At 38.6% G+C, this 25,246-nt stretch overlaps 1 protein-coding gene across 2 annotated transcripts in view; it reads right to left on the reverse strand.

Annotated features, from left to right (window-relative positions):
* The window catches only part of adcy2a (adenylate cyclase 2a), a 221,428-nt gene extending 196,470 nt beyond the window's left edge, over nt 1-24,958 (reverse strand). The window contains exon 1 of one of the 2 annotated variants that reach the window (XM_053621189.1): nt 24,828-24,958. In XM_053621189.1, coding sequence (XP_053477164.1) covers nt 24,828-24,875 — 48 coding nt within the window. In that variant the 5' untranslated portion in view covers nt 24,876-24,958. Of the gene's footprint in view, nt 1-8,544; nt 8,980-24,827 lie in introns of those variants that run through there. The other variant, XM_053621180.1, reaches the window with a different exon arrangement.
* Between the last annotated feature and the right edge of the window lie 288 nt (nt 24,959-25,246).

Below are 25,246 nucleotides of genomic sequence, written 5' to 3' on the forward strand. Positions count from 1 at the left end.
AAGCCATAGTGTTCAAAACGTCTCTTATATAGCATGGTTGTGAGTGCTGTGAATTGAATGCAGGTGTACGTGATTAAGATGTGAGTGTTCTGGGAATTGCAGTCCAAGGCGGCCATGTTTGTATGTTGTGCAGGATGGAAAATGTCGTTACTGGTTTGCTGTGATATGACACTGGGTTTTTGTTTGTGTGTGTTTGTGGATTTTCTTTATGCCCTTGGTAATAAATTAGAAAGGGATTTTTGCATGTGTGCAACATAATGTTTATACCCCAGGGAAACTTTCAACTGGATATAGTGTACCTTTAAAAAAATATAATAATAAATAAATAATAAATAAATAAATAAATAAATAAATAAAAGGTTTATAATTATATAAATAATTACCTTTTAGAGTACAGCTTTAAAGGTATTCCATTCTAGGTAAAAGAAACATACTAAAGGTACAACTGGTGTATGCTTGAAGAGACAAGGAATAGTACTGTTTAATACCCTTCTATTTATTTAAAATACACTAAGCTTGGCATATATACATTTTAAGTGAGACTAGTTGGGAAATATGAATAAATGTGTGATGTTGTTGTTTGTTTTTTTTCATACGATAATCTGTGCTCATTTTTATAAAGGAGGCCAATAATTCTGGAGGGCACTGTGTGTAAAATGCCGTCCTTTATTAGCTTCCTTTATTAGTTTCAGTTATAACTATACTTCATATTCCAGATGGTTAAGCAAACTGCTGTACAAATTAGTCTGAAAGACTTGATAATGAAATTATATCTCGGTAGTCTGTATATTAAACACCTAACATGTCGATGAAAGCGTCTCTTGGGATAGTGTACATTATTACAACCAACAGGCATCTGGACAATACATCTTTATTATAACGCATCTAGCCACTGGGTAGATAGCTCTGTCGATATGTATAAATAACGAAACATTTTCAACTAAATGGAATCAATAAGCTCTGTTAGTCAGTCCGAAATGCATCCAAGGCCCTGTATCCTCTGCTGGAAGCTAGAGGGTAAGATGGTGAGACTGTAGCGGGATTGGAAAGTGCATAAATACTCCTCATGGTGCAACCCACGAGAATCCAAGCCACTGCTGGCAGCTTAATTTTTCTTAGCTGTGCTATTAAAAGTGACAAACTATCCAAAAGCGATCCTATTAAAATAGCTCTGGGCAATGGAGGAAGATTTCTGGACCTTGCTGTAAAATATATTTGAAAATATATATATAGTCTACAAAAAACTTGGCTTGAAGCCAACTACCAATCCTGGTTTTTGTGCAACATGATAGAGATTTGAATGCAAACATTTGTGTGGCCTTCGGATAAATACAGAATATAGAAATGTCATCTTAAATACGCCTCCTCTTCGGTTTCAGAAGAGATCCCAACAATCACACACTGTTCTCTGCACATTCATTCAAATATATTCATATTAATGTATATTTCGAGACATAGTTGACGAGATGTATACTAACTTCCTTTTTGATACACTAGTTGAAGTACACAAGTATTAGTATTAGCATTTGTAAATGTACCTGAAGAGAAGTACACCAACTATTGTTTTAGTTGTAGATGAAGAAGCACGGGTATAAAAAGTATTCAGGTCTGTTTATTTATTGTCCACATTAAATTATTCATCTAAGCTGGTTTTAGACAGTGATGGTATACTAATAGGACGAGAATACTTTTTTTTTTTTTTTGAAATCAAGAATTTAAGATTGCATTTGGAGAGGAGATTACAATACTATTTTGGTAGCTATATTGGAGAAAAACCTTAAAAGATACAGACTTTGACCCTCAGTTATAACCCACTATGGATCTGCAAACATATTAGTATCGTGTTATAGATACAGCAAGACATGCGATTACCATGGCAACCTTTACATAGATGCCACCATTGGGTGCATATTAGCGTCACTCTACGTAAATCCTTTTTTCAATGCCAGCCTGAAAACGCATTAGTTGAGCAAGTGGGCTTGGATAATTATAAATAAATAAGCAAGCGAGTAAGTAAAGTAAGTAATGAAGCCCCGTGGATGACTGGCAAAGATTACAACGCAATGTCAGTCACTTGGATTTAATCCAGCGAGACCATTTAAATGTCACGGAAAGAGATTTTGGGACAATTTGGGGCTTGTGACTGGTGTATATTGCAGCTCAGAATCCTGATGATGCCTCAGTACACTAGGTTATTTTTAATATACAGTACTACAGTACTTTTTTCTATATGTTAGTGCTTGCTCATGAAGAGAAGTACACTATAATCACCTATGAATACATCCGTGACATGTTATAAGGAATTTATAAGACACAAAACACATTGTTATAGTTGTTTAAGAAAATGCACTGCACTTTATAGCATTATTTGTAATGCACTGTTATAGAAATGCATTCAAGAGCACATAATTACCCCGTTACTCTTAGGAAATTGAGAAGGGTTCTATGGCAGAATGGTTACCAATCTGAAAGGGTCCCAAGGAATAAATACACAAAAGTAAGGCAAATCTTAACATCCATAGACTTATTTCTTATTAACAGATGGCTTGACATGGATTATTTGGTAATGCTGTACATGAAGGTGAGTCATGAATTCAGTCATAACATGTTTAGTGCATTCATAAACAAGGAGTAACTCATTTTCAGCCAAAATGCCAGACAGAAGTCACGTCTTAAGTAACAAAAGAAGTCGTGCCAATACAGTGAGAGAGGGGAGCCTTGCATGGCTTCTGTTGTGAGTAAAAACATCCATGTGGGTCAGAGAGCCTTTGAGGTCACAAGCTCTGTAATAACTGGCCCCAAGCTTTCACAACAATTAACTTGGTTTACACAGACTTTGACATGCCAGAGCTTTTGCACTGTTATATGCAATAACTTCAAGCTGAAAGCCAAGAACTCTTCATTGAATATTCCTAAGAGAGACATCTTAATAATAATAATAATAATAATGATAGATCACTTGATACATTTCATTATGCTATAAAATTACTTGAATTTATTGGTCAGTCAATAATCACTAAAGACTGATCTATCAAATTGATTTGATTTACTGGTAAATATTTATTTGGCAGTTTTTATGGTTGCTGTCATTTCTCAGGCTGTATATCCAGTGTCATTGATCAATTTGTGAGCTTTATCTCAAGGTGAATATCTCAATGTGAATTCTGTCATGATATCTGGGGTCTATCATATTTCAACATCAGTTAGGATATTCTGTAACATAGATTTTTTAAAAAAATTAATAATAATAATAATAATAATAATAATAATAATAATAATAATAATATATTCCAGTGTACAAAGTCAGTCCTTAGGTCGCGATGGAACTGTAACTCTTTTAATGCATTGAACCCTTTGGATAGTGTTTCATCCCAGGTGGGATGTTTAAGTGAATTCTACAAAGGCTAAAAACGACAGTATCGATTGGAACATTAGCTTGCTGATTCTGTCGGCTTTGAAGGCGAAAAGCATTTCCATTAGCCAAGAAGACGACTTCGTTTCACATCAGGGCAACACTGGGGCAATGGTGAAAGACAGCTTGATAACCACCAGCTGACGTTCATTTACGGAAAGGAATTAATTCAGTGTCTCTAATACATGCAGCGCGATAAGCCGCTCAGCCACGCCGTCAACAGTGTGACCACGTCTCTTACCCTGGAGCTGTGGCGAAATGTGTTCGACGTGATAGGAGATGACACCATGGCACAGCTCTCCTTGCCATTTCACACACACCACCTCTACCTCTCTCTGCCGTAACACAAACATCCCCCGGAGAGAAGGAGAGAGTCAGTACTAGTGAAAAAAAAAAAATGCATAACGGATAAACCTTGGGTTTTTAGAGATGATCAATATGTAAGAGGACTGCAAACTGCAAAGAGGCCTGCTGAAAAATGTGAGACATCGATGAGAAGTTCAAGAAAATCAACAGAGACTTACGAACAGCAACAACAACAACAAATTTAGTTCTTATTACCTGAAGTGTCCATAAGTCCACAACTAATAGTCTTTTTAAAATTGGACAAGAATTAATAAAAGAAAAGATAAAAGAATAATGGAAGGCTTGAAGCTTTTGAATGGAAGTTTTTCTTCAACTTGTGTATCTCGCCAGATTCACCCGACTAACTCGAAGAATTGCACCGAAAGGAAATTAGGATCTCTGACCAGCCAGGCCTCAGTGCTTCCATTAAACGCCGCAATCATTTCCCGTGAGTTATCATTGCTACCACTCTGAGTGCCTGGTGGAAAGCCCCTCAAATCACCAACTCACACATTACTCGTGTAAGTACACCATTTCAGGCAACAACAAAAACCCATTAAATGTTACACAAACTCTGACACATCTTCCAGAAAAAAATTCACGTAAATAAATAAATGTAAATGAATAAATAAAAAAATACATTCTAATTAGATAGATAGATAGATAGGTAGATTGATAGATATTAATGCACTAAGTCTGACTTTTGGAACCAAATTAAACATATATCCTCAAAGCCTTGGTCTCATGCGGAATTCGTACATATTCAACGTGTTAATAGATTAGCCTTTGTATCTTCTCAAATAATTTCAGTAGTGTGTGAGCCCATGATTGTTCTCCATGACGAACAATACTAACCTACACATCTGACAACTTAATTTTCCCCTTAATTGTGATATCATAGATGATGACTCCTATTCACTTTGGTACTGGCCACCCACTAGCGTATCAATGCAGGGGCAATAGTGGAACTGATAAGACAGGGACCCTAGTTAAAATGGCCAGTTAACATGTGGGCTAAAAACGGTCCTAGAGACGGCATTTGTGTAATACTCCTGCCTACTTCCAGCAAGAAATGATTAATCGCACTTTGTGTATTCCTGTGTGTTTTAGGCAAAACCATAACGTCCATCACATGCATTCCATATACAGCCAAGTTGCAGCAATTTCCTAGAGGACTATTATCCTTATTCCTGGGGCACAATAAACAACAATCAGGCCATTGGAAAAGGTGTCCTGACTTTAGGCTGGCCTTCACAGATTTTTTTTGTGTGTGTGTGTGTGTGTGTGTGTGTGTGTGTGTGTGTTTGTGTGTGTGTGTGTGTGTGTTTCAATGTGTATTTGGCAAAGCCATGCTGTCTATAATGTCTATCACATAACCAGGCAATTTGTGCCAAATGCCATTGGGACAAATGTCATTAGGCCTTACCCAGACTAGACAACAATTGGACTGACAGTCAGGCCATAAATCTCAAAATGTGTCCCAGATTTTAGGCTGCTCTTCCAAGATTTTAGCCTGTTCTTCCCAGATTTTAACTTGTTCTTTCCAGATTTTAGGCTGCTTTTCCCAGACTTTAGGGTGGTCTTCCCTGATTTTAGGCTGGTCTTCCCAGATTAGCCTGTGATGTGGCACGTGAAGAATCCAATTTTAACCCCTGTGACCTACTCACAGTCCAGTCTTGGTCTATCCAATTCATTCATTCATGTTCATTAACCACATTATCCTGGTCAGGGTCACGGTTGCTTCGGATCTCAGGAAATACTGGATACGAGGCCGGAATTCACCTCAAGCCTGCCCCGATTTCAAACTGTAATTATTTAAAATGTTCAATATTTGACTCCTATAATGTGTGTGTGTGTGTGTGTGTGTGTTGGGGGGGCGAAACCTCCGCCAACTGTCTTGATGTCACACGTGAAACTCTGTTTAACCCACCAAGCTGAACTGTCATCCCCCATGTTTTGAAATTGTGCAAGATACCAGGTTCCGAAAATCGGGATCATTGATCAGTTTGTGAGCTTTTTCTCAGACTGTGTGGTGTTTTATTCAAGGACCAAAATCTGCTACTGTGGACCAGGCATTAGTTGGGAAACTAGAAAATGTTCCCTATTATGCAGTAGACTACCTTTCTGATGGAGTTTATATAAAAGGACAAAAACAGCAAATGCAATACCTAATTACCGACTCGCTGCTTAAGTAACACCTTCGAACACCGACGCTCATTCTGCAATCTCCTCCTTCTCCCTCCCTGTTCCTACTGAGATCATCTATGAGTCTCTCTCCCACACACACATTCAGATACGGATGGACACACACTCACACACACATACACACACACACACACTTTCCTCTCCACTGGGGACTGGCTAGGATTCATTTATCTGTTCTCTTATCTTCTTTTCCCTTCTGCTATGTACAGATATGCACCACCCTTTGTCACTGTCCTATTGTATTAACACTTCTTATCAAGGTTCCAGTACCGGTTCACGGTACAAAATCAATAACTGTTGATGAATTGTATTTTACTACAAACAAAAAAAATGCAACCCAAAGAAACATAATCCGAAACATTCGTTCGAAATCTCTGTCACTGTTTAATGTTTGCTTTTTTCCATTCTGTGTAGCCCACTACATAATATATATATATATATATATATATATATATATATATATATATATATATATATATATGTATGTATATGTATATGTATATATATATATATATATATCTCCCATCTATAAATTCCCAGATGTTTTTGGATCAACATTATATCTGGTGTGATTTTAGTTAATATATAACACTGCATGGCTTCAGTTTATGGATAAATCAACAAGGCAAATGAAACTTATTATAAACATTGACTTAAGAAAATCTCATTATGTTAAAGTTTGCATTAGACTGATAGCACACCTGTTTGTTTGGGGGTTTTTATATGAGAGTAAAAAAAACAGCTTAGTTAGCTAACCCACATTTGAAATTTAAACTGGAATTTAGCACATCTATGCGTTTTTTAAATAGAATTTTTTTGGACTTGAAATAAAAACGACCTCTTGGAAATCACGGGCAATTTCACATTTAGTGCACATAAAGAAACAGAATTCAATCATTTTCATTATTTCCTAACCTATAATCACATTAGGAACCTTATGCTGGTGTTAAAGGCATGAACAGTATAATTAAAACATTGGGGTTTTTTTTTGCTCAGGTCTCTTTCTGAGCCTTGCTTCTTTTATACTTAATTTACACTTCCTATAAAAAGCAATAAAGCAATAAAATAAAGTCAGTAACGACAATAATAGAGATGTACGAAGATGTACGGGATATACAGTGGCAGGTAAGACAGATGACAACAATTAAAACTGCATTAGGAATTAAGAGTACACAGCAAGACGGTTTGGCTTACAATTTGATAGATTTCAGGTGCATTTCACAGGAGACGCATATTAAGAAATGACTTGTATTTTGCAATCTGACCCCACACACCCCACCCCACCCCCATATCAATCAAAGTGGTGTGTGCCACCGCCAAAAAACGCCAATAAACGGAGGGACCCTCATTTTCCATTTCATTGCTTGACTTCAGCACAGAGATATATAGGTCAGGCAGTCAGACGAGAAAGGCAGCGATTTAGCCATGTGTCAATATTTTGCTTCGGCTCGCAGTTTGCTCTTGCTTCCCGCTCAAATGAATGCTCCTCTATTCCGGAGGACATCGCCTGAAGCACTACGACGTAGTCCAGCATGTGCTCGTCCGAGCTTCTCAACACACAAACAGCATCTGGTCTGTTCTTGTCTATGTTTATGTAGACTTCTTTCTAGACCTGTTGGACCTTTGAACATTTTTAACCAGTAAATTATATACATGGGTATAATGTATAAGCTAAAAAACATCTCACTACAAAGAAACCTGGGAAAAACGATTTAAACTTTATTTTGGGCAAAATTAACTGAACTACATCCCGTTTGATGTAGGCAACATGCTGAAAAGACCACCTGATTTGAATAAATACATTTCACTGCCACATATTGAAAAAAAACAACAAAAAAAAAACAAAAACAAAAACACATGCTTAAAAACCTCAGCAGCGTTTTGGTTTTACAATCACCTTATCAGCGGCAGGTTAATAACTTTTGCTCAGTTCATTTAATTAGCCATGACTGAGCCTGATTTCCATAGATACACTTGTTCTCTATTCTTGCCTGCGCTTTATGGCTCTCAGCCTGAATCATCGGGATGAGACATTTTAATAGTAAGCTGGAAGTGCTTTATAAAATAAACACAGGCATTCAAACAGTCCTGTGCTGGCCTCTGTCCAAAACATCACAAAAGATTAGCATTGTCAGCTTTGGTGAATCTGTGCTTAACTCAGCGAAAGACAGAGAAAGAGAAACAATAGAAGGCTAAATACTGTATGGGGGTCCTTCATCTGCCTCGGACTGTCCCCAGTGAACCAGTGCCACCGGTCTGCCTGTTTATCAGCTATCCAGGCATGACAGGAGCTCAAATATCCTTCCTACTCTAGAATCTTGGTGAACCAACAGTGCGCTTCTCTCTTATACCACCACAGGATTTCAGTACCACCCCTTCCCCAAATAATAAGGCTCTAAGATAGAGAAAAAGAGAGGGACTAATGATCCCCCATCCGGTTGTCTCTCAACAACATTTTCACCTGGGGCACTCAAACTCCTTTAGTCAATCAGACATACTCTAAGAAAACAAAAGAGTGAAATATGGTGGATGGTAGAAGCATAACTCTTGCAATTCAACCCCCCTGATCCTTTGGCACTCACCAACCCAGAGCCAAAGAACACAGCCAGCAGTGCCAAGCAGGCTCCCATCACAATCAGTAGCAGGAAAACGATGAGCGGGTGCTGCTGGCTCATGCGACAGTAAGACTCGTAGAGCCAGTCAGGCGATCTATGCCTCCTGGCGCCCTCTTTGTTGCTGTTCGCACCATCCCGCATGCCCCGCTCCAGCAGGTATCTCCTCCCACGCATGGCTCCTGTCCACATAGATCCGGTGCCCTGCCTCTGCTCCTCGGGTGACTGCTTCACTTTCTTGTCCTTCTCCTGTTCCTTGCCGAGCTCCTTCAGACTCAAAGCGGGTGGCCGGGTGGCAGTGTTGGCACGCGCCTCGGACACCGGCAGGAAGCTTTCCACTCTGGTGCGCAGCATTGCTCAGGCAACATGTTTGGACGAGGAGAGAAGTGAGGAGAGAGTAGACGGAGTGTGTGTGTATATGAAAGGGAAAAAAAAGAGGGAGGGACCCAAGAGAGGGAAGGAAGGAAAAGAGGGAGGGGGTAGAGGGAGTGTGATGGAAGAGAGAGAGAGGGGGGGGTTTAGGGGACAGAATGGGCTTACTATAGCACCGCTAATGCATAATGCAGTCACTGAGAGCTAATTTAATGTCTTAAAATGAGGGAATTGTGAGGCTTTGAAAGCCTCTGAGAGAGGCTTTTAATGCCCTGAAGGCATTGATTAAACCCTCTCTTTCTCATGGGTTTTTTCCCCCAACTGTCATGTCAATTTTGTCCCCTCATCTCTTCCCCATCTTAAGAAAGTCACAAGACGGCAGAGAGATTTGCAACAAGAGAGAAAAGCCACATGTAAGAGCTGAAGATCTTCTCCACACAAGCCGTGGTTTAAAGATAGAATCAGCCACAGATTCGCTACGATTACACCTTGATCCAGGCTAATCATTTCACATTCGCTTCTCAGGGTCTCAGCTGCATCAGTCTGACCTTTCATCTCGATTTCCAGGTTCGCAATAAAGTCTGGATCTGATGCAAAAGTGTCAGTGTGACAGCGCTAAATTCTGCTCGGAGTATTTTTAGCCTTACACTGAGTTACTAAATAAAGTGACAACCCAGTTTATCTATGTAACTAAATATGGCCAGATTGCACACATTCAATACTCCACAGTGATGTATATCCGTATCGGCTTTTTACACACTTCATAATTCTATTCCATAACATGTAAAAGTACAAAACTGGGGAATAGAAGAAATGAGTTCAAATTTAGGTAACCAACATTTAAGTGGGTATAAACTGTAACTGCCATTTGATGGCTTCTCCTTATTTTGTATCTGCTTGCATAGCTACAATTAAAATAAATAAATAAATAAATAAATAAATAAATAAATAAATGTTTGTGCAAAACTCTACGATATAAATAAACATTAAACATAACGTATAGTAATTATTTATTATAATAATATTTAGACTGTATTCAAACAGCTACAACATAGCTAATTTTTGTCAGACATTTTGTAGCTAGACTAAAGCGGTGAATTAGTTCTTTGGATCTAACTAATTTAGGTTAACTACCTAAAAACTGGTTCATTATGACCCAGCTACAGATTATTTATAGCCTTATCCTAATTTTTACCATTATTTCTGGGTTGTTCAGCCTAATCGTGATTATGACCCAGATAGAGGTTTTTAATTATTTTTTACACAGAAAACATTACTCTTCTATACCGTTATGCATTGACTTGTTCACCATAAACTGATTTTAAAGAACTTTTGCAAAGATTTCAATTAGTTTGTTACAAGGTCAGTGTTAAATAATCCAATTCATTTTAAACACCAAAGGGATTTCTTAATCCCTTTACAACATTTAATTAATACACTTTATTTGGCATTATAGCCGGCTTAAATCAAATACTTAAAACTTAATGCAAGACTTCATAATAAGCATGGTAGGCTTGGCATGGTATGGCATGTCCAAAGTGTCCGTAGTCAATGAATGGGTGTGTGAATGCGTGTGTGATTGTGCCCTGCGATGGATTCGCACCCTGTCCAGGGTGTGCTCCGCCTTGTGCCCGATGCTCCCTGCGATAGGCTCCAGGTTTCCCTGTTGATGATGATGGTGTCATCATGCCGTGATCTAAAGAGATCTGTAAGACCTTCAGAAAAAAGGTTGTGGATGCCTATGAGTCTGGCAATAGATTTAAAAAGATCTCCAAATTATTTATAAATACATCATTCCACTGTAAGGAAAATCATCTATAAATAGTGCAGATGTGCCAATTTGTCCAGGACTGGCCGTCCAAGAGCAGACAGTCTAATGCAAAAAGAAGTCTCCAAGGACCACAAAATTTCATCACAGGTTCTGCTAGTAAGTCTTGCAACTGTTGGTGTCAAAGTGCATGCGTCTACAATCAGAAAGAGATTGCACAAATTTGACTTGCAAATTTGCCAGGAAAAAGTCTTTGCAAGACTACAGTTTGTCATTGAGCATATAGGCAAAGACCAGGCCTTTTGGAATAATTTGCTCTGGACAGACGAATCAAAGATAGAGTTGTTTGGTCACAGTAACAGCAGACACGTTTGGCGTAGACCAGCTTTTCAGGAGAAGCACCTCATAGAAGCACAGTTGTATAAACGCTATTGTTTGGGGTTACTTCGCTGCCTCAGGGACTGGACAGTTTGCATTCATTGATACCATTATTAATTCTGCATCACATCAAAGAGTGCTTGAAGATAATGTGAAGCTAAAAGTCTAAAAGTTGAAGTTGAACCAAAAGTGGACCTTTCAACAGGATAATGATCCTAAGCACACGAGCAAATCCACCAAGGTATGGCTCAAAAAGAAGAAATGGAGGGTTACGGAATGGCCTAGTCAAAGCCCAGATTTGAATATCATTTAAATGTTGTGGGGGGATTTGAAATGTGCAGAACATGCAAGAAAACCCTCAAACATCTTGCACCTGAAAGAATATTGCATGCACGAGTGGTCATAAATTCCAGCAAGCCTGGTGGACAGTTATGCAAAACACCTACAAGAAGTTATTTCTGCTAAAGTGGGAAATACTACTGTCGCTTCTGAGGCCAAGGGTGTACTTACTATTTCCACAGAAGAAGAAGAATCTCACATCTATTGATATTTCTGTTGAATAAATGATTGAAAAAGCTAATATTCCTTGTGGGGTTTTTTTTCCCCCAAGTATATCAACTTTATTAATAGGCAGTGTTTCAAAGATGATCAAATGTTTTCTTGTCCAGATATGTCAAAAAAGCCAACAATTTCCATGGGATGTACTTGTTTTTTCACGTGGTATATATACACACAAATTAATGATATAAAAGTTCAGGAGTTGAATTTGCATATGGTAGTTGTTGATGGGAACCCTCAATATGTGAACACTGTTGAAAAAGTTAATGCTGGCTGTGATAGAAACATGCCAGAACACAGTGCAATGCAGTTTGCTGCACATAGGGTAGCGTAGCTGCAGATAGACATCCAAAAGTTTACACCCCCATAATTTTTGTGTGGAAAAAAAAATCCTCGATTTTACAATTTATCTACAAAAAATACAATTCCAGGATGTTAAAAAACAAAAGTGGGTGAACAAGACACAAGGCAGTATTTTGTATTACAAGTTTTGCATGAACGGGGCACAGGTGTTACACTTTTCATAAGATTGGAGAAAGTTAGAAAAGCAAGTGGGACATTATTAAGAGCATAAGTGAAAGAAAGATGAGTTACTTTGTTATCATTTTCATTTTCATTCATACCACTTTATTTTAAGGAACACATATTGGGTATAGACTGAGGATTTGTTCATTTTTCAGAAAAGCCCAATTTAGACGCTTGTAAATGGTTCATTCACTATGAATTAGACTTTAATCATAAAAACTTGTATTGCTTCAAAATGGATGATTATGTGCCCGTGTTAGGCAAATAACTGAGCATGAATGAATCATCTAAATTCACTTCTCATTAGCAGATAATTGGCATTGTGTTATACCTGTAGGCTCTAGGAAGCATTTCTAATTATATTCTGACATGCATTGTTTCACTATTTATGTATATTATTTTTGATAAGGAAGAAACATCTGTAAAACTGTGAAGGTGTACAGTACAAACCTTTTCTTTTAACTACAGAGTACACCACTGCATTGCTGCATAAGTCATACAGAGGTTATGTTACTTTCATTCATTCATTTATTCATTCATTCATTATCCTGGTTCTGGAGACTTTACCAGGAACACTGGGCGTGAGGTGGAAATACACTCTGTTTTGAAGACTCTCGTACAGCAATTTTCTAATATTCCAACTGCACAAGATGAATAGGTTTATCAATAATTAAACAAAGGCAAAGACAAAATACAGTATTTATCCATTTACATTACTCAAGAATGTCACTCTCATCTTCTTCCAGTCTCACAGCTTTGAATCACTCTCACTGGCAGCTACAACGTTAATAGGAATACAGACAATCAGGAATTGCAATTGTGTCATGCCTGGTCAATGACAATGGACTTTGATTGGGTGCACAGCAGGACCGCAACAAATCCAGCCAAGCAGATAACATCAGAAATCTTTTCCCCATTCATTCTCACACCAGCCTCGACCTTTTGTACAGTCATATATTCGCCTTCAGCAACCCAAGCCTTGATACGGCTCCATGAAATTGTCACAGGTAGGTTGTAAAGGATTAACATGCTGGCCTGGATGCCAGGACAAAAGGAACTAAATTTAAATATCGTCTAAAAATAGCTGTGGACACGAAGAGGCCAGATCACATTAGCCAAAACATTGGGGTGTTGACAAGTCATCTAGAAAATCCAATGTGAATTATTTCTGATAACAGGAGCTTAATTGTCTCGCAGATGTTCCACAGCATTCAGTGTGACTCTAAATGGACAAAACGTTTGATTAAATAAAACAAATTTGGTGGTGGCAGTTTGCTGCGGTACAAGAGAAATAAAACACTTCTGTTTTAGGAAGGAAAAAAGAGACTCCACTTTGGGGTGGTAACTGTAACTCCAATTTATGTTGGGTTACATTTCACCACCTTAATGTGGAATATTTTCCTATAACAGCATGTCACCATGTTATTATAAGGTTGCTCATACAATATACAAAGCTAATATTATGAATTAACATTATAAAGAAATCATCCCTAAAAATGAGCATTTGTATTAATATTACTTGATTTTTATTTACAATATTGTTATTTTCTATGGGGAGAAAAATTTCATAGACTGGCAACTTGGAGAAAACTTTCTTCTAACCTAAAATTCTTGACTAGGTTTAACAATTGGGACTTTTCCCATACAATCCTCAAGGATTCTTTTTTTTTATAGAACTTCTATTTGGAAGCGTTTCTGGTAGGGAATCCCTACAAACTGTGGACAATCTTATAAAATCCTTTTACAATCAGCAACATGGCCTACGCAAAGACAATTCAAGTAGTCAAGAAACAGTGAAATTGATCGTTGACTAACCTCCTGCAGACACTGTAATGAAATCAGCAGTTAGTCGCTTACCCAGAGCTTTGTAAGCAAGAAATTTTATGCTACTGGACCTTTACAAATATTATTTCAATACCCCTGGTGTAGAGGATAAACAATGAAGACTGAACACATTTTTATAAACCAATGGGGGGCTGAACTGGATGGATTGATATGAAAATATACCCATAGCTTAAAATAGATGCCCTGCCTTTGGCCTCCCTTCATCTCTGACATATGGACATATGCCAATCTATCATTGATCAATTCAAATAGAATTCTTTAGATGAACTGAGCAAAACTCTTAATGGACACCTTCTTATTGCCCTGAAGGCATGCCCTACATTTTACTGCTATATCTGGGCTATTATCTCTCTTGTCTATTACCTCTTTTCAACATTATAGCTTCATTTTCATTAGAAGGGTTGCCCAGTCAATCGATATGATAACGGACTGTTATATTAGGGTAACACTAATGTCCAGCTGCTCATTACAGATGGCTTATTTGATTGCTAAATAATTTGGCATCGGTTTTGCGTTGACAAAGGGCTTGTTTTTGAGAGACATTTAATTAGTTAGTTAGTTAGCTAGTTAGTTAGTTTCATTCCTCTTATACTTATATCACAGTGATTTGCCAAAAATTTTAACGTATTAATAAACATCATACTTTTTATCCATTTACAGTCACATTTAATGTCGTGGAACATCCACAAGACAAGTTCCTATTGTCAGCTATAAAAAGTCATTCTCTCGTCACACTCCTCTTTTTGGTTCACAAACATATGAGAAGCCATGCTTAGAAAACTTACTGACAGTAACAAAGCACCGGCACTATAGACTCCTTCCATAAACGCTAAATAAACGTGTCCATACTGAAAACTTCACCACATCGATGGGGTTTTTCTTGGTTAAATAAAAATCAGACTTTTTAATCTGTTTATTAGAAGTCCCTCTGAATGATAACCATGACGTATCAGAACAAGCACCTTTAATATATAAACCCGATCATTTGAATTGCAGCCAAGCTACTGTTATTATAGAAAATGAGTCAACACTATCTGAACAATCAGATCTGAGAATTGCACAGTGTCATGGTATGAATCATTATAACGCATTAACATAATTAAAATACGGTGCTCATGTTGAACTACACTTGCTCAAATTGTTTTATGACTTATCTCGTGATTTATTTTGACTTTTAGATTAGTTAAGTGCTCCCACATTGCATTGCATTCAACTGAGGTCGAATCTTAACTATTTTGCTACAACAACAACAAAAAGTTATAAATAGGTCAAACGACTCTCCTGAGAAGTGAGTATGAGACGGTCAGAGGTTGTTGTTTTTTTTCCCCAGTCAAATAATTTTTATTTGTTTCCTTCTATTGAGATATGTTGCCTTGTAAAATCTAAATGAAGCCTCATCTTTCCTTCAATTGTGTGACATATTTCCATAGTGTGTGTTTTTTATGCATAAAAATTAAAGCACAAAAAAATTGGTTTAAAAAAGTTTAATTATGTGTAGAATTTTGAATTTTGATCCACAGGAATGTCACAAGTAGCAGTCCATAAAGTGGTCGTGGATAAACAAACAAACAACGAGAGGCTCGGTCATCCTCTGTTATTCCACTCAAAGATAAGTAGAAGCACAAATACATAATCAAAGGGACAAACTAAAGAACACACACATAGAGAAGTGTGTATGAATACAAGGAAACCCTCAGGCACCCAAAGAACTCTTGAGGAACCCTTTTTTTTAAAAGAACTCAAAGAATTTATGATCACACTAGGCTGAACTTTATGAGGTGGGTCATGAAAACTGGAGTTGATGATGTCTGGTATAGATATAAATACGCCTCATGATGTGTCTTAACCACTAACCACTTAACACACATCAATTACAGTTCGAGATTTAGCTCAGCTGCTGTGATTTCAGCCTTCTGTCCGTCAGGTGCACCAGAGCTCTGTTCTTCCTTAACAGACCATGTCCATCCTGGATATAATCAGCAGCTAGCTTGTAGCTGTTCGGTGTAGCCCTTTAGGTGTTCAAATTCGAGAAGATACTGTTCTAAGATATACGGTGGACACCTAAAGTCTTCACATGCACCGTAAAGTGGTGGAACTTGGCTTGTAAAATGAGAATGGCTGTAACAAATATCGTTTGGCAGTTGTTCCTCACAGCTTCGTTTTTTCATATAATATAAACGTAGAAACAAAACTTAACATTGACGGACTGTTTCCCCACTCTATGGCTCATCTAATGATATAAATAACAAGCAATTCAAAGGATGAATGAGGAATTTTGATAGGGAATTTATGTGGAATTTAAAACAGCACAAGGAACTGGAAAATTTTGCATTTAAATGGATCGTAATCACTGCATCTTTATCTAAATTGCACTAAATCACATTAATATTAACAAGCCGAAATGAAACATGCTGAATATTCAAATTTAAACTGAACCAGCTGGAATAAACTGTGAAACTTGCTTTTAATGCTCTACTTCTTTTTTTTTTTTTTTTTTTTTTAATGAAGCAATGTGTTACAGTGAGGGAAAAAAGTATTTGATCCCCTGCTGATTTTGTACGTTTGCCCACTGACAAAGAAATGATCAGTCTATAATTTTAATGGTAGATTTATTTGAACAGTGAGAGACAGAATAACAAGAAGAAAATCCAGAAAAACGCATGTCAAAAATGTTATAAATTGATTTGCATTTTAATGAGGGAAATAAGTATTTGACCCCCTCTCAATCAGAAAGATTTCTGGCTCCCAGGTGTCTTTTATACAGGTAACGAGCTGAGATTAGGAGCACACTCTTAAAGGAAGTGCTCCTAATCTCAGCTCGTTACCTGTATAAAAGACACCTGTCCACAGAAGCAATCAATCAATCAGATTCCAAACTCTCCACCATGGCCAAGACCAAAGAGCTCTCCAAGGATGTCAGGGACAAGATTGTAGACCCACACAAGTCTGGAATGGGCTACAAGACCATTGCCAAGCAGCTTGGTGAGAAGGTGACAACAGTTGATGCGATTATTCGCAAATGGAAGAAACAAAAGAACTGTCAATCTCCCTCGGCCTGGGGCTCCATGCAAGATCTCACCTCGTGGAGTTGCAATGATCATGAGAACAGTGAGGAACCAGCCCAGAACTACACGGGAGGATCTTGTCAATGATCTCAAGGCAGCTGGGACCATAGTCCCCAAGAAAACAATTGGTAACACACTACGCCGTGAAGGACTAAAATCCTGCAGCGCCCGCAAGGTCCCCCTGCTCAAGAAAGCACATATACATGCCCGTCTGAAGTTTGCCAATGAACATCTGAATGATTCAGAGGACAACTGGGTGAAAGTGTTGTGGTCAGATGAGACCAAAATGGAGCTCTTTGGCATCAACTCAACTCGCCGTGTTTGGAGGAGGAGGAATGCTGCCTATGACCCCAAGAACACCATCCCCACCATCAAACATGGAGGTGGAAACATTATGCTTTGGGGGTGTTTTTCTGCTAAGGGGACAGGACAACTTCACCGCATCAAAGGGACGATGGACGGGGCCATGTACCGTCAAATCTTGGGTGAGAACCTCCTTCCCTCGGCCAGGGCATTGAAAATGGGTCGTGGATGGTATTCCAGCATGACTATGACCCAAAACACACGGCCAAGGCAACAAAGGAGTGGCTCAAGAAGAAGCACATTAAGGTCCTGGAGTGGCCTAGCCAGTCTCCGGACCTTAATCCCATAGAAAATCTGTGGAGGGAGCTGAAGGTTCGAGTTGCCAAACGTCAGCCTCGAAACCTTAATGACTTGGAGAAGATCTGCAAAGAGGAGTGGGCCAGAATCCCTCCTGAGATGTGTGCAAACCTGGTGGCCAACTACAAGAAACGTCTGACCTCTGTGATTGCCAACAAGGGTTTGGCCACCAAGTACTAAGTCATGTTTTGCAGAGGGGTCAAATACTTATTTCCCTCATTAAAATGCAAATCAATTTATAACATTTTTGACATGCGTTTTTCTGGATTTTCTTGTTGTTATTCTGTCTCTCACTGTTCAAATAAATCTACCATTAAAATTATAGAATGATCATTTCTTTGTCAGTGGGCAAACGTACAAAATCAGCAGGGGATCAAATATTTTTTTCCCTCACTGTATATGTTTTGCTTATTTTATTCCTCTCCCATTATTATCAGGCAGTGGTGGATTGGTACACTGTCTAGAAAACTAATGCAGATGAAGAATTGCGATTGAGTCACCATCGATGTTGATAAACTGTATTTTAAACCACGATATCTCAAATGCAGCCTGTATGAACAGCTAACTTAGCTCTTCGGACCATAAATACCGTAAGTCTACAACCGACTAAGATTGACTGAGAGCTGGATTTCTGGAAGAGGTACTTTATTTATGTTGCTTAAGTAAAGATTAAAACACTTGGGGTCATTCTGTTATAGGAAAATAATCCATAATGGTTTAGTATGATATAGACTAAAGCTACTGTTAACAGTTACGGTTACCACATTGAATTTGATTCTGTAAAAAAAAAAAAAAAAAGTCAAATAAATAGCACCTAGCAGAAAACAGCAACCGATCAACGATTCTTTTAAACACCTTTTTTAAAATGTTTATTATTAGCCCTGGATTATGTCGCTTGGTCGCCATACAAGTCCCAGTGAACAAGCTGTTATTATAGAAATTAATGCATTAATGTTAACCTCTGATTTGAATAACAGCCGGAACTACTGTTAGACTTGCTGTTTTAAAAGAACACCTTCTGAATAATCCGAAATACTGTAAGAATTCAACAGCACTGTGGTATAATTACGTTTTTGTGAATTATTCTTCCATATAAACACAATATGGTCTATTTTCTTTGGTGAAATTGGGTAAGGAAAGAAAAAAAATAGTAGATGTTCTCCATCTACAGTTTCCATGTGGTAGTGCAAAAAGTGTTACAGTAAAAGGGTACAAGTATCACGAGTCTATCCTAACTCATAACACCCACACTTCGTTATAAGGTACTATGTTGTACCTTAGGTATTGTATTTACCTTTTACTTCAAGTTTTAACACATTTGCATAGACACTTATGAGAAACTCATTCAAACTGTGTATGCTATATCTCTGTAGCAGATGGTGATGTTTAATATTGCCCCACTTATACAGCGTTGAGAAACAAAGCTGTAGTCAATTGGGTTTAATATTCGCTGTGCGACTTTGTAAAGTGCACATTAACGTCCTCAGCAAACAAACATGTCTGATGGGAAGGAAGTATCTCTCTGTGTTTGGTACGCTTCAGCAAAGTTAATCATCGACTTGGAGGGCACGAGACAGACGTTCAGGGACTGCACCGCCGCCTCGGCTCTATTTTTACCTCATTACAATGACATCGCTTAGGAATTCTGTTTGCTTTCCTTTTTAATTAAGCTTCTAAAGTATATTGACCTCCGTCATGAATTCGAGATTAATTAATCTTCCTGATGAGTTTGGTTCCGAATCAAGGATCCTAGAGTGTGATGGCTTTGCATTAAAGCAATTTACCACACATTTAAATTTAATTACAGCCTCTGCACACACAACTGAAGGCCGTTTATGATTAATGTTAAGGAAGGATTGAAGAACTTACAAGCCGATATCAGGGTTCTCGGCATGTCATCGTATCTGGTTATGAATTGAAAAAAAAAACAGAACATTAAACACCACATAACGGTGCAGCATGGATTCAATTATTTTGATTACAGAACTTGCTAGAATTTTTTTTTAACGGACTGAGTGTTCTGAGCCTTCAGTGTAATTAAGTAAGAAAGGTCACCTGATATTATATTTGATTACATATTATTACATGTTAAGAAATGTGAATAAGCACTCGATCACTATGAAACAAATGTCACATTTTTCCATTTAACCTCCTACTGTTATTCATTACAGAAGTTGTGAAATGAATAGAATATACAGCCAAGACATTGACAAGGTCGGAAATAATGTTTTCTGCTTGAAATGACAATTTAGTTCAAAGAATCCGTCATCTGCAGCAGTTACAGTCTGCGGAACTTCTAGCTGAGGTAATTTCCCTCCATGCTTCCTCAAGTTGGATTGGCTGGATGGACACTTTTATGCGTACCATTCGGTCAAGCTGCTCCCACAACAGCTGGTTTCGCGTTGCGTGATTGTGCTGGCCAATCCATTACAGACAGAATTCCAGCTGAATGCTTCTTCCATGAATAGGTTTTGAATTGAATTTTGGAGCAGTGCCTTGGGTCATTGTCCTGTTGTAGGATGAAATTGGTTCCAATCAAGCACCGTGGCATGGCGTTGCGAATTGGACTGATAAGCTTCTTTGGTCTAGACAGATGGTGTCAAGCACTCCTCTAGAGGTGTATTTGTTTTGCACCTTACAAATGTTCTTGTCTATGATACAAACACCTTAAACTTAGATTTGCCTGTCTATGACACCCAGTCATGTCTGTTTTCCTTTGCTCACTTTAACCTTTTCCATCTATCGGCCAGTCTGCCTAGAAGACCAGCATCCTGGAATCACCTCTTCACTGTTGAAGATGAGACTGGTGTTTTGCTGGTAGTATTTAATAAAGATGCTAGCTGAGGGCCTGTGAGGCATCTAGTTCTCAAACTAGAGACTCTGATGTATTGATCATTTATCATTCACAGTTTGGCTCCCACTTCTTTTTCTATCCTAGTTCGAGCCAGTTTGTGATGTTCTGTATAGGGAATGGTGCACACTTTTGTTGGATATCTTCAATTTCTTGCACAGAATAGCCTTCTTTTCTCAAAACAAAAACAGACCGATGAGTTTCGGAAGTAAGCTGTTTCCTTTCTGGCCATTTTGAGATTAGAAGCGATCCCAAAAATGCTGATGCTCCACATACTTAAGTAGCCTACAAGAAGTCCACAAGGGTGCACTTGTGTTAACACACGATGACTTAGACTTTTAATATGATAACCTAAGATTAGCTAACACAATGTGCCATTGGAACACAAGTGTGATGGTTGCTGAAAATGGGCCTTTGTATGAATACATATTCCATTAAAAATCCAGCTGTAATAGTCATTTACAACATTAACAATGTTTTGGCTGTATTTCTGATCAATCTAATGTTCTTTTAATTGGGGAAAAAATGTGATTTTCTTTCAAAAAACACGGCCATTTATTAGTGATTTGTGGTTTAATCCTCAACTCTCCCATTGGTTTAGAATTATATTTGACTAGATTTGCATTAAAGGTGTCCTGATATATGACTCGCCTTTAAGGTAATTAGAAATTTTCTGTGGATGTGAAATAAACGTCCATTTTTTTTTTTCCACGAAGAAAATATGCCAATTATTAAACATTAGCATGTGACAGTAATCTGTTATGGCATCAGACATTATGGTAGCTATCATGACAATTACATGTAATGATAAAATGATGTCAAGTTTATAGCCTGATTATAGTCATGGATCAGGCTTCAGGTTTTACTAAATAAAACTTGACGAGTGTTTTTTATTTATACATGCATGTTTTGATTGTTTACAGAAGCCTGAATATAGGCCTAGGCAAATTTTTCATTTATTTATTTATTTTGTTCTTTTGTTTGTTTGGTGGTTCATAATTTTTTGCCAATTTAATTCACATATGTTTTTCAGTCGAATAACACAAATTTTAGACATTTTTATGTTGCATAGTTGAACTGTAGGATGCAGCTGTTCAAACAGCTCTTTGTTTTGCTACGTGATTGTGCGTACTCCCATATTACCCACAAGGCTTTTGGGAGATGATTTAGGTATAATTATCCGGTATGCACCTTCTATGAAGCCTGTATTCATACATCATTATAATTGTGTTATCTGTTGACGATGCACTCAATGACTTTTAAACTATTTACAGTTGCAATCAAAGTTATTCAACCCCCATTGCAAATCACGTTTATTGTCACAATTTACGGTCTTTTAAGCTGTTTGCAATGAACACATGAAACAAAAGCAATTGAAATAGTTCAACACGACGAATGCTTCATATGGTTTCCCCAAATTCAACTGAAAATGCAACTTATAATGACTTCGCCAGTTCCAAAATTATTCAACCCCCTCATGGCAACGCTGCCTTCACAATAAATAAAAATAAAGACTTTGTATGGAAAAAAAAAGTAATGAGGAACAGCATGAGGCACCAATTACAAGTGTCACGTCAACATCCCTTTTTCGAAACCAAAAACATTTATTCCTTCGTTTTTCAAAGCAAGGACTAAGAACACAATTAATTAAACTATGAAACAAGGAAGTAGAATTAATGTAACCATTAAGGTAAAGGCAGAAGTATAAGAATTCCACTTGTCACAAATTGCAAGACATCTGAGACATTTAACTAGAAACAGGTGTGAACACTGATCAAGGATTGTGGACAAGATGGGGCCACTGCAGGAATGTGTTCATGAAAACAGTCTATCAGTGATGGCGTAATGAAGTAGAGCTACTGTTACCATGGTACCCATGGTGATGAGTATGTACCATGTGCTGGTATTTGTATCCATTTATGTTTTGGTCCTGTTTCTACCCCTCGTCCTGTCATTGGTTTAAATCCCAAATACTATGTGCAACCTTTTAAGAAAGGGAAGATTAAAGTCAATTAAATTGAACTTACAGTGCCCTCCACTAATATTGGCACCCTTGGTAAATATGAGCAAAGAAGGCTGTGCCGCAATTATTGGCACTCTTTTAGTCAATGCTTTGTGCTAACTCCCTTTAGATTATAGCTGAGTCTTCTCCTATAATGCTCATGAGGTTGGAGAATACAGTGGGGGAAATAAGTATTGAACGCATCAACATTTTTTCAGTAAATATATTTCCAGTAAGGTTATTCACATGAAATTTTCACCAGACTTTGGTATTAACTCAAGAAACCCACACATATAAAGAAATCCAAACATTAAAGTCCATAAATAAATTTAAGTGTAATAAAGAGGAATGAAACAGGAAAGGTATTGAACATGCTAACTGAAATGAATTTAATACTTAGTGGAGAAGTCTTTGTTTGTAATGACAGCTTCAAGACGCTTCCTGTATGAAGAAATTAATGGGTCGCAGTATTCAGGTGTGATTTTGGCCCGTTCTTCTAAACATGTTGTCTTTAACTCTTGTTCAATTGGATTCGAGTCAGGTGATTGACTGGGCCATTCTAACGCCTTGATTTTTTTTTCTCTGAAACCAATTGAGTTTGCTTTGGATCGTTGTCCTGCTGGAAGCTCCACCCACGTCTCATCGTCATCCTGGAGGATGCAGCAGATTCTTCTCAAGAATCTCCTGGTAAATGGCTCCATTCATTGATCCTTCAATTATATGAAGTCTGCCACTACCATGTGATGAAAAACAGCCCACGCCATGATGCTTCCACCTCCAAACTTCACTGTTGGTGTAGTGTTCTTAGAGAGATGTGCAGTGCCATTTCTTCTCCAAACATGGTGTGTAGTATGACAGCCAAAAAGTTTGATTTTGTTCTTGTCTGACCAGACTACACTCTCCCAGTATTTCATAGGCTTGTTCAAATGAGTTGTAGCAAACTTTAAATGAGCTTCGACATGCCTTTACTTTAGTAATGGAGTCTTGCGGGGTGAGCGTGAGCAGTGGAGTGCATTGCCTATTGTTTTCTCTGTGACGATGGCACCTGCTGCCTCCAAGTGTTTCTGGAGCTCTTTCTGAGTGGTCCTTGGCTCTTGGGCTGCTCTTCTGACTATTCTTCTGACTCCCTGGTCAGAAATCTTGCAAGGAGCTCCTGTGCGTGGCCGGTTGATGACGGAGTGATGTTACTTCCACTTGCAGATAACGACCCCAATGGTGCTTACAGGAGGATTCAGAAGTTTTGAAATATGTCTGTATCGGATTCCATCAATATGTTTCGCAACAATAAGGTTGTGAAGGTCTTGGGAGAGCTCTTTGCTTTTACCCATCATGAGATGTTTCTTGTGTGACACCTTGGTAATGAAAAGCCTTTTTATAGACCATCAATTTACAAACCCAGCTGATATTAATTTGCACAGATAGGGGGTATAATTACTTTCTAACTACTTACAGATTTCAGCTGGTTCCTTGCCTTACCTTGCCTTGAAGAACTGCTTTTCTTAGCGTGTTCAATATTTTTTTCCTGTGTCATTCCACTTTATTACACATAACTTTATTTATGGATTTTAATGTTGTGAATTCTTTATATTTATGGATTTCTTGAGTTAGTACTGATGTCTGGTGAACATTTCATGTGAATAGCATCATAGGAAATATATTTACTGAAAAATTGTTAACACGTTCAATACTTATTTCCCCCACTGTACATGGCAAGGGATCTGAGACCATTCCTCCATACAGAATCTCTCCAGATCCTTCAAATTTCAAGGTCCATGCTGGTGGACTCTCCTCTTCAGTTCACCACACAGATTTTCTATGGTTTTCAAGTCAGGGGACTGGGATGGCCATGGCAGGACCTTGATTTTGTGGTCAGTAAACCATTTTTGTGTTGATTTTGATGTATGCTCATGCTCATTTTTGTTACGAGACGGCGAACTCGGCGCGGCAGCTCACAAAGTGTAGTGCCGCCCAGGGACGTGGAGTAGGAGGACTACACTTCCCAGTCATACCCGCGCTCGAGTTCGCCGGAGTTCTAATTACGAACACCTGCAAACACCTAAGGTTATATAAGGGCCTCCCTAGCATGAGCCGCTTGCGAAGTAACCGCTCAGCAGCCTCGTCTCTGTTTGTTTACTAAGCCTCATTCTCATTAGAAGTGTTTTCCCTAGTGCTCGACTTCACGCTCGTCTCTCACTACGCTTTTGCCTACGTCCCTGACACACAGCTTACCTGTCCTGGCCCGACTCGATTCTCGCTCTGGATTCTTCCTCTTGTCATTCCTCCGCTCGCCAGCGCTTGTCTCCGTCTACGCTTCGTAACAGATTACTTCGCCATACTATGGAGGCAGCGGGCACCACGGATTGGGAACGTGTCATCCTGGAACAAGACCGCGCGCTAGCGGTGTGCCGGGATGAGATATCCGCGTTGCGTGCCGAAGTCTCGCGACTGAGCGCTTCCGCATCCACCCACGCCACGCCCCCGGCTCTCGCGTCACCACCGCCGACCACCCCAGCGCATGTTCAGCTGACACCAGCTGCGCACATTCCAGCGCCGGCTGTTCACACTCCTGCGCCGCCGGCGCACGACCCGCCTCTACCCACACCAGAGAGATACGCTGGGGAGCCGGAGCGATGCAAGGGCTTCATGTT

The sequence above is a fragment of the Ictalurus furcatus genome, chromosome 1 (genome assembly GCF_023375685.1).
Source record: "Ictalurus furcatus strain D&B chromosome 1, Billie_1.0, whole genome shotgun sequence".
NCBI lineage: Eukaryota > Metazoa > Chordata > Actinopteri > Siluriformes > Ictaluridae > Ictalurus > Ictalurus furcatus.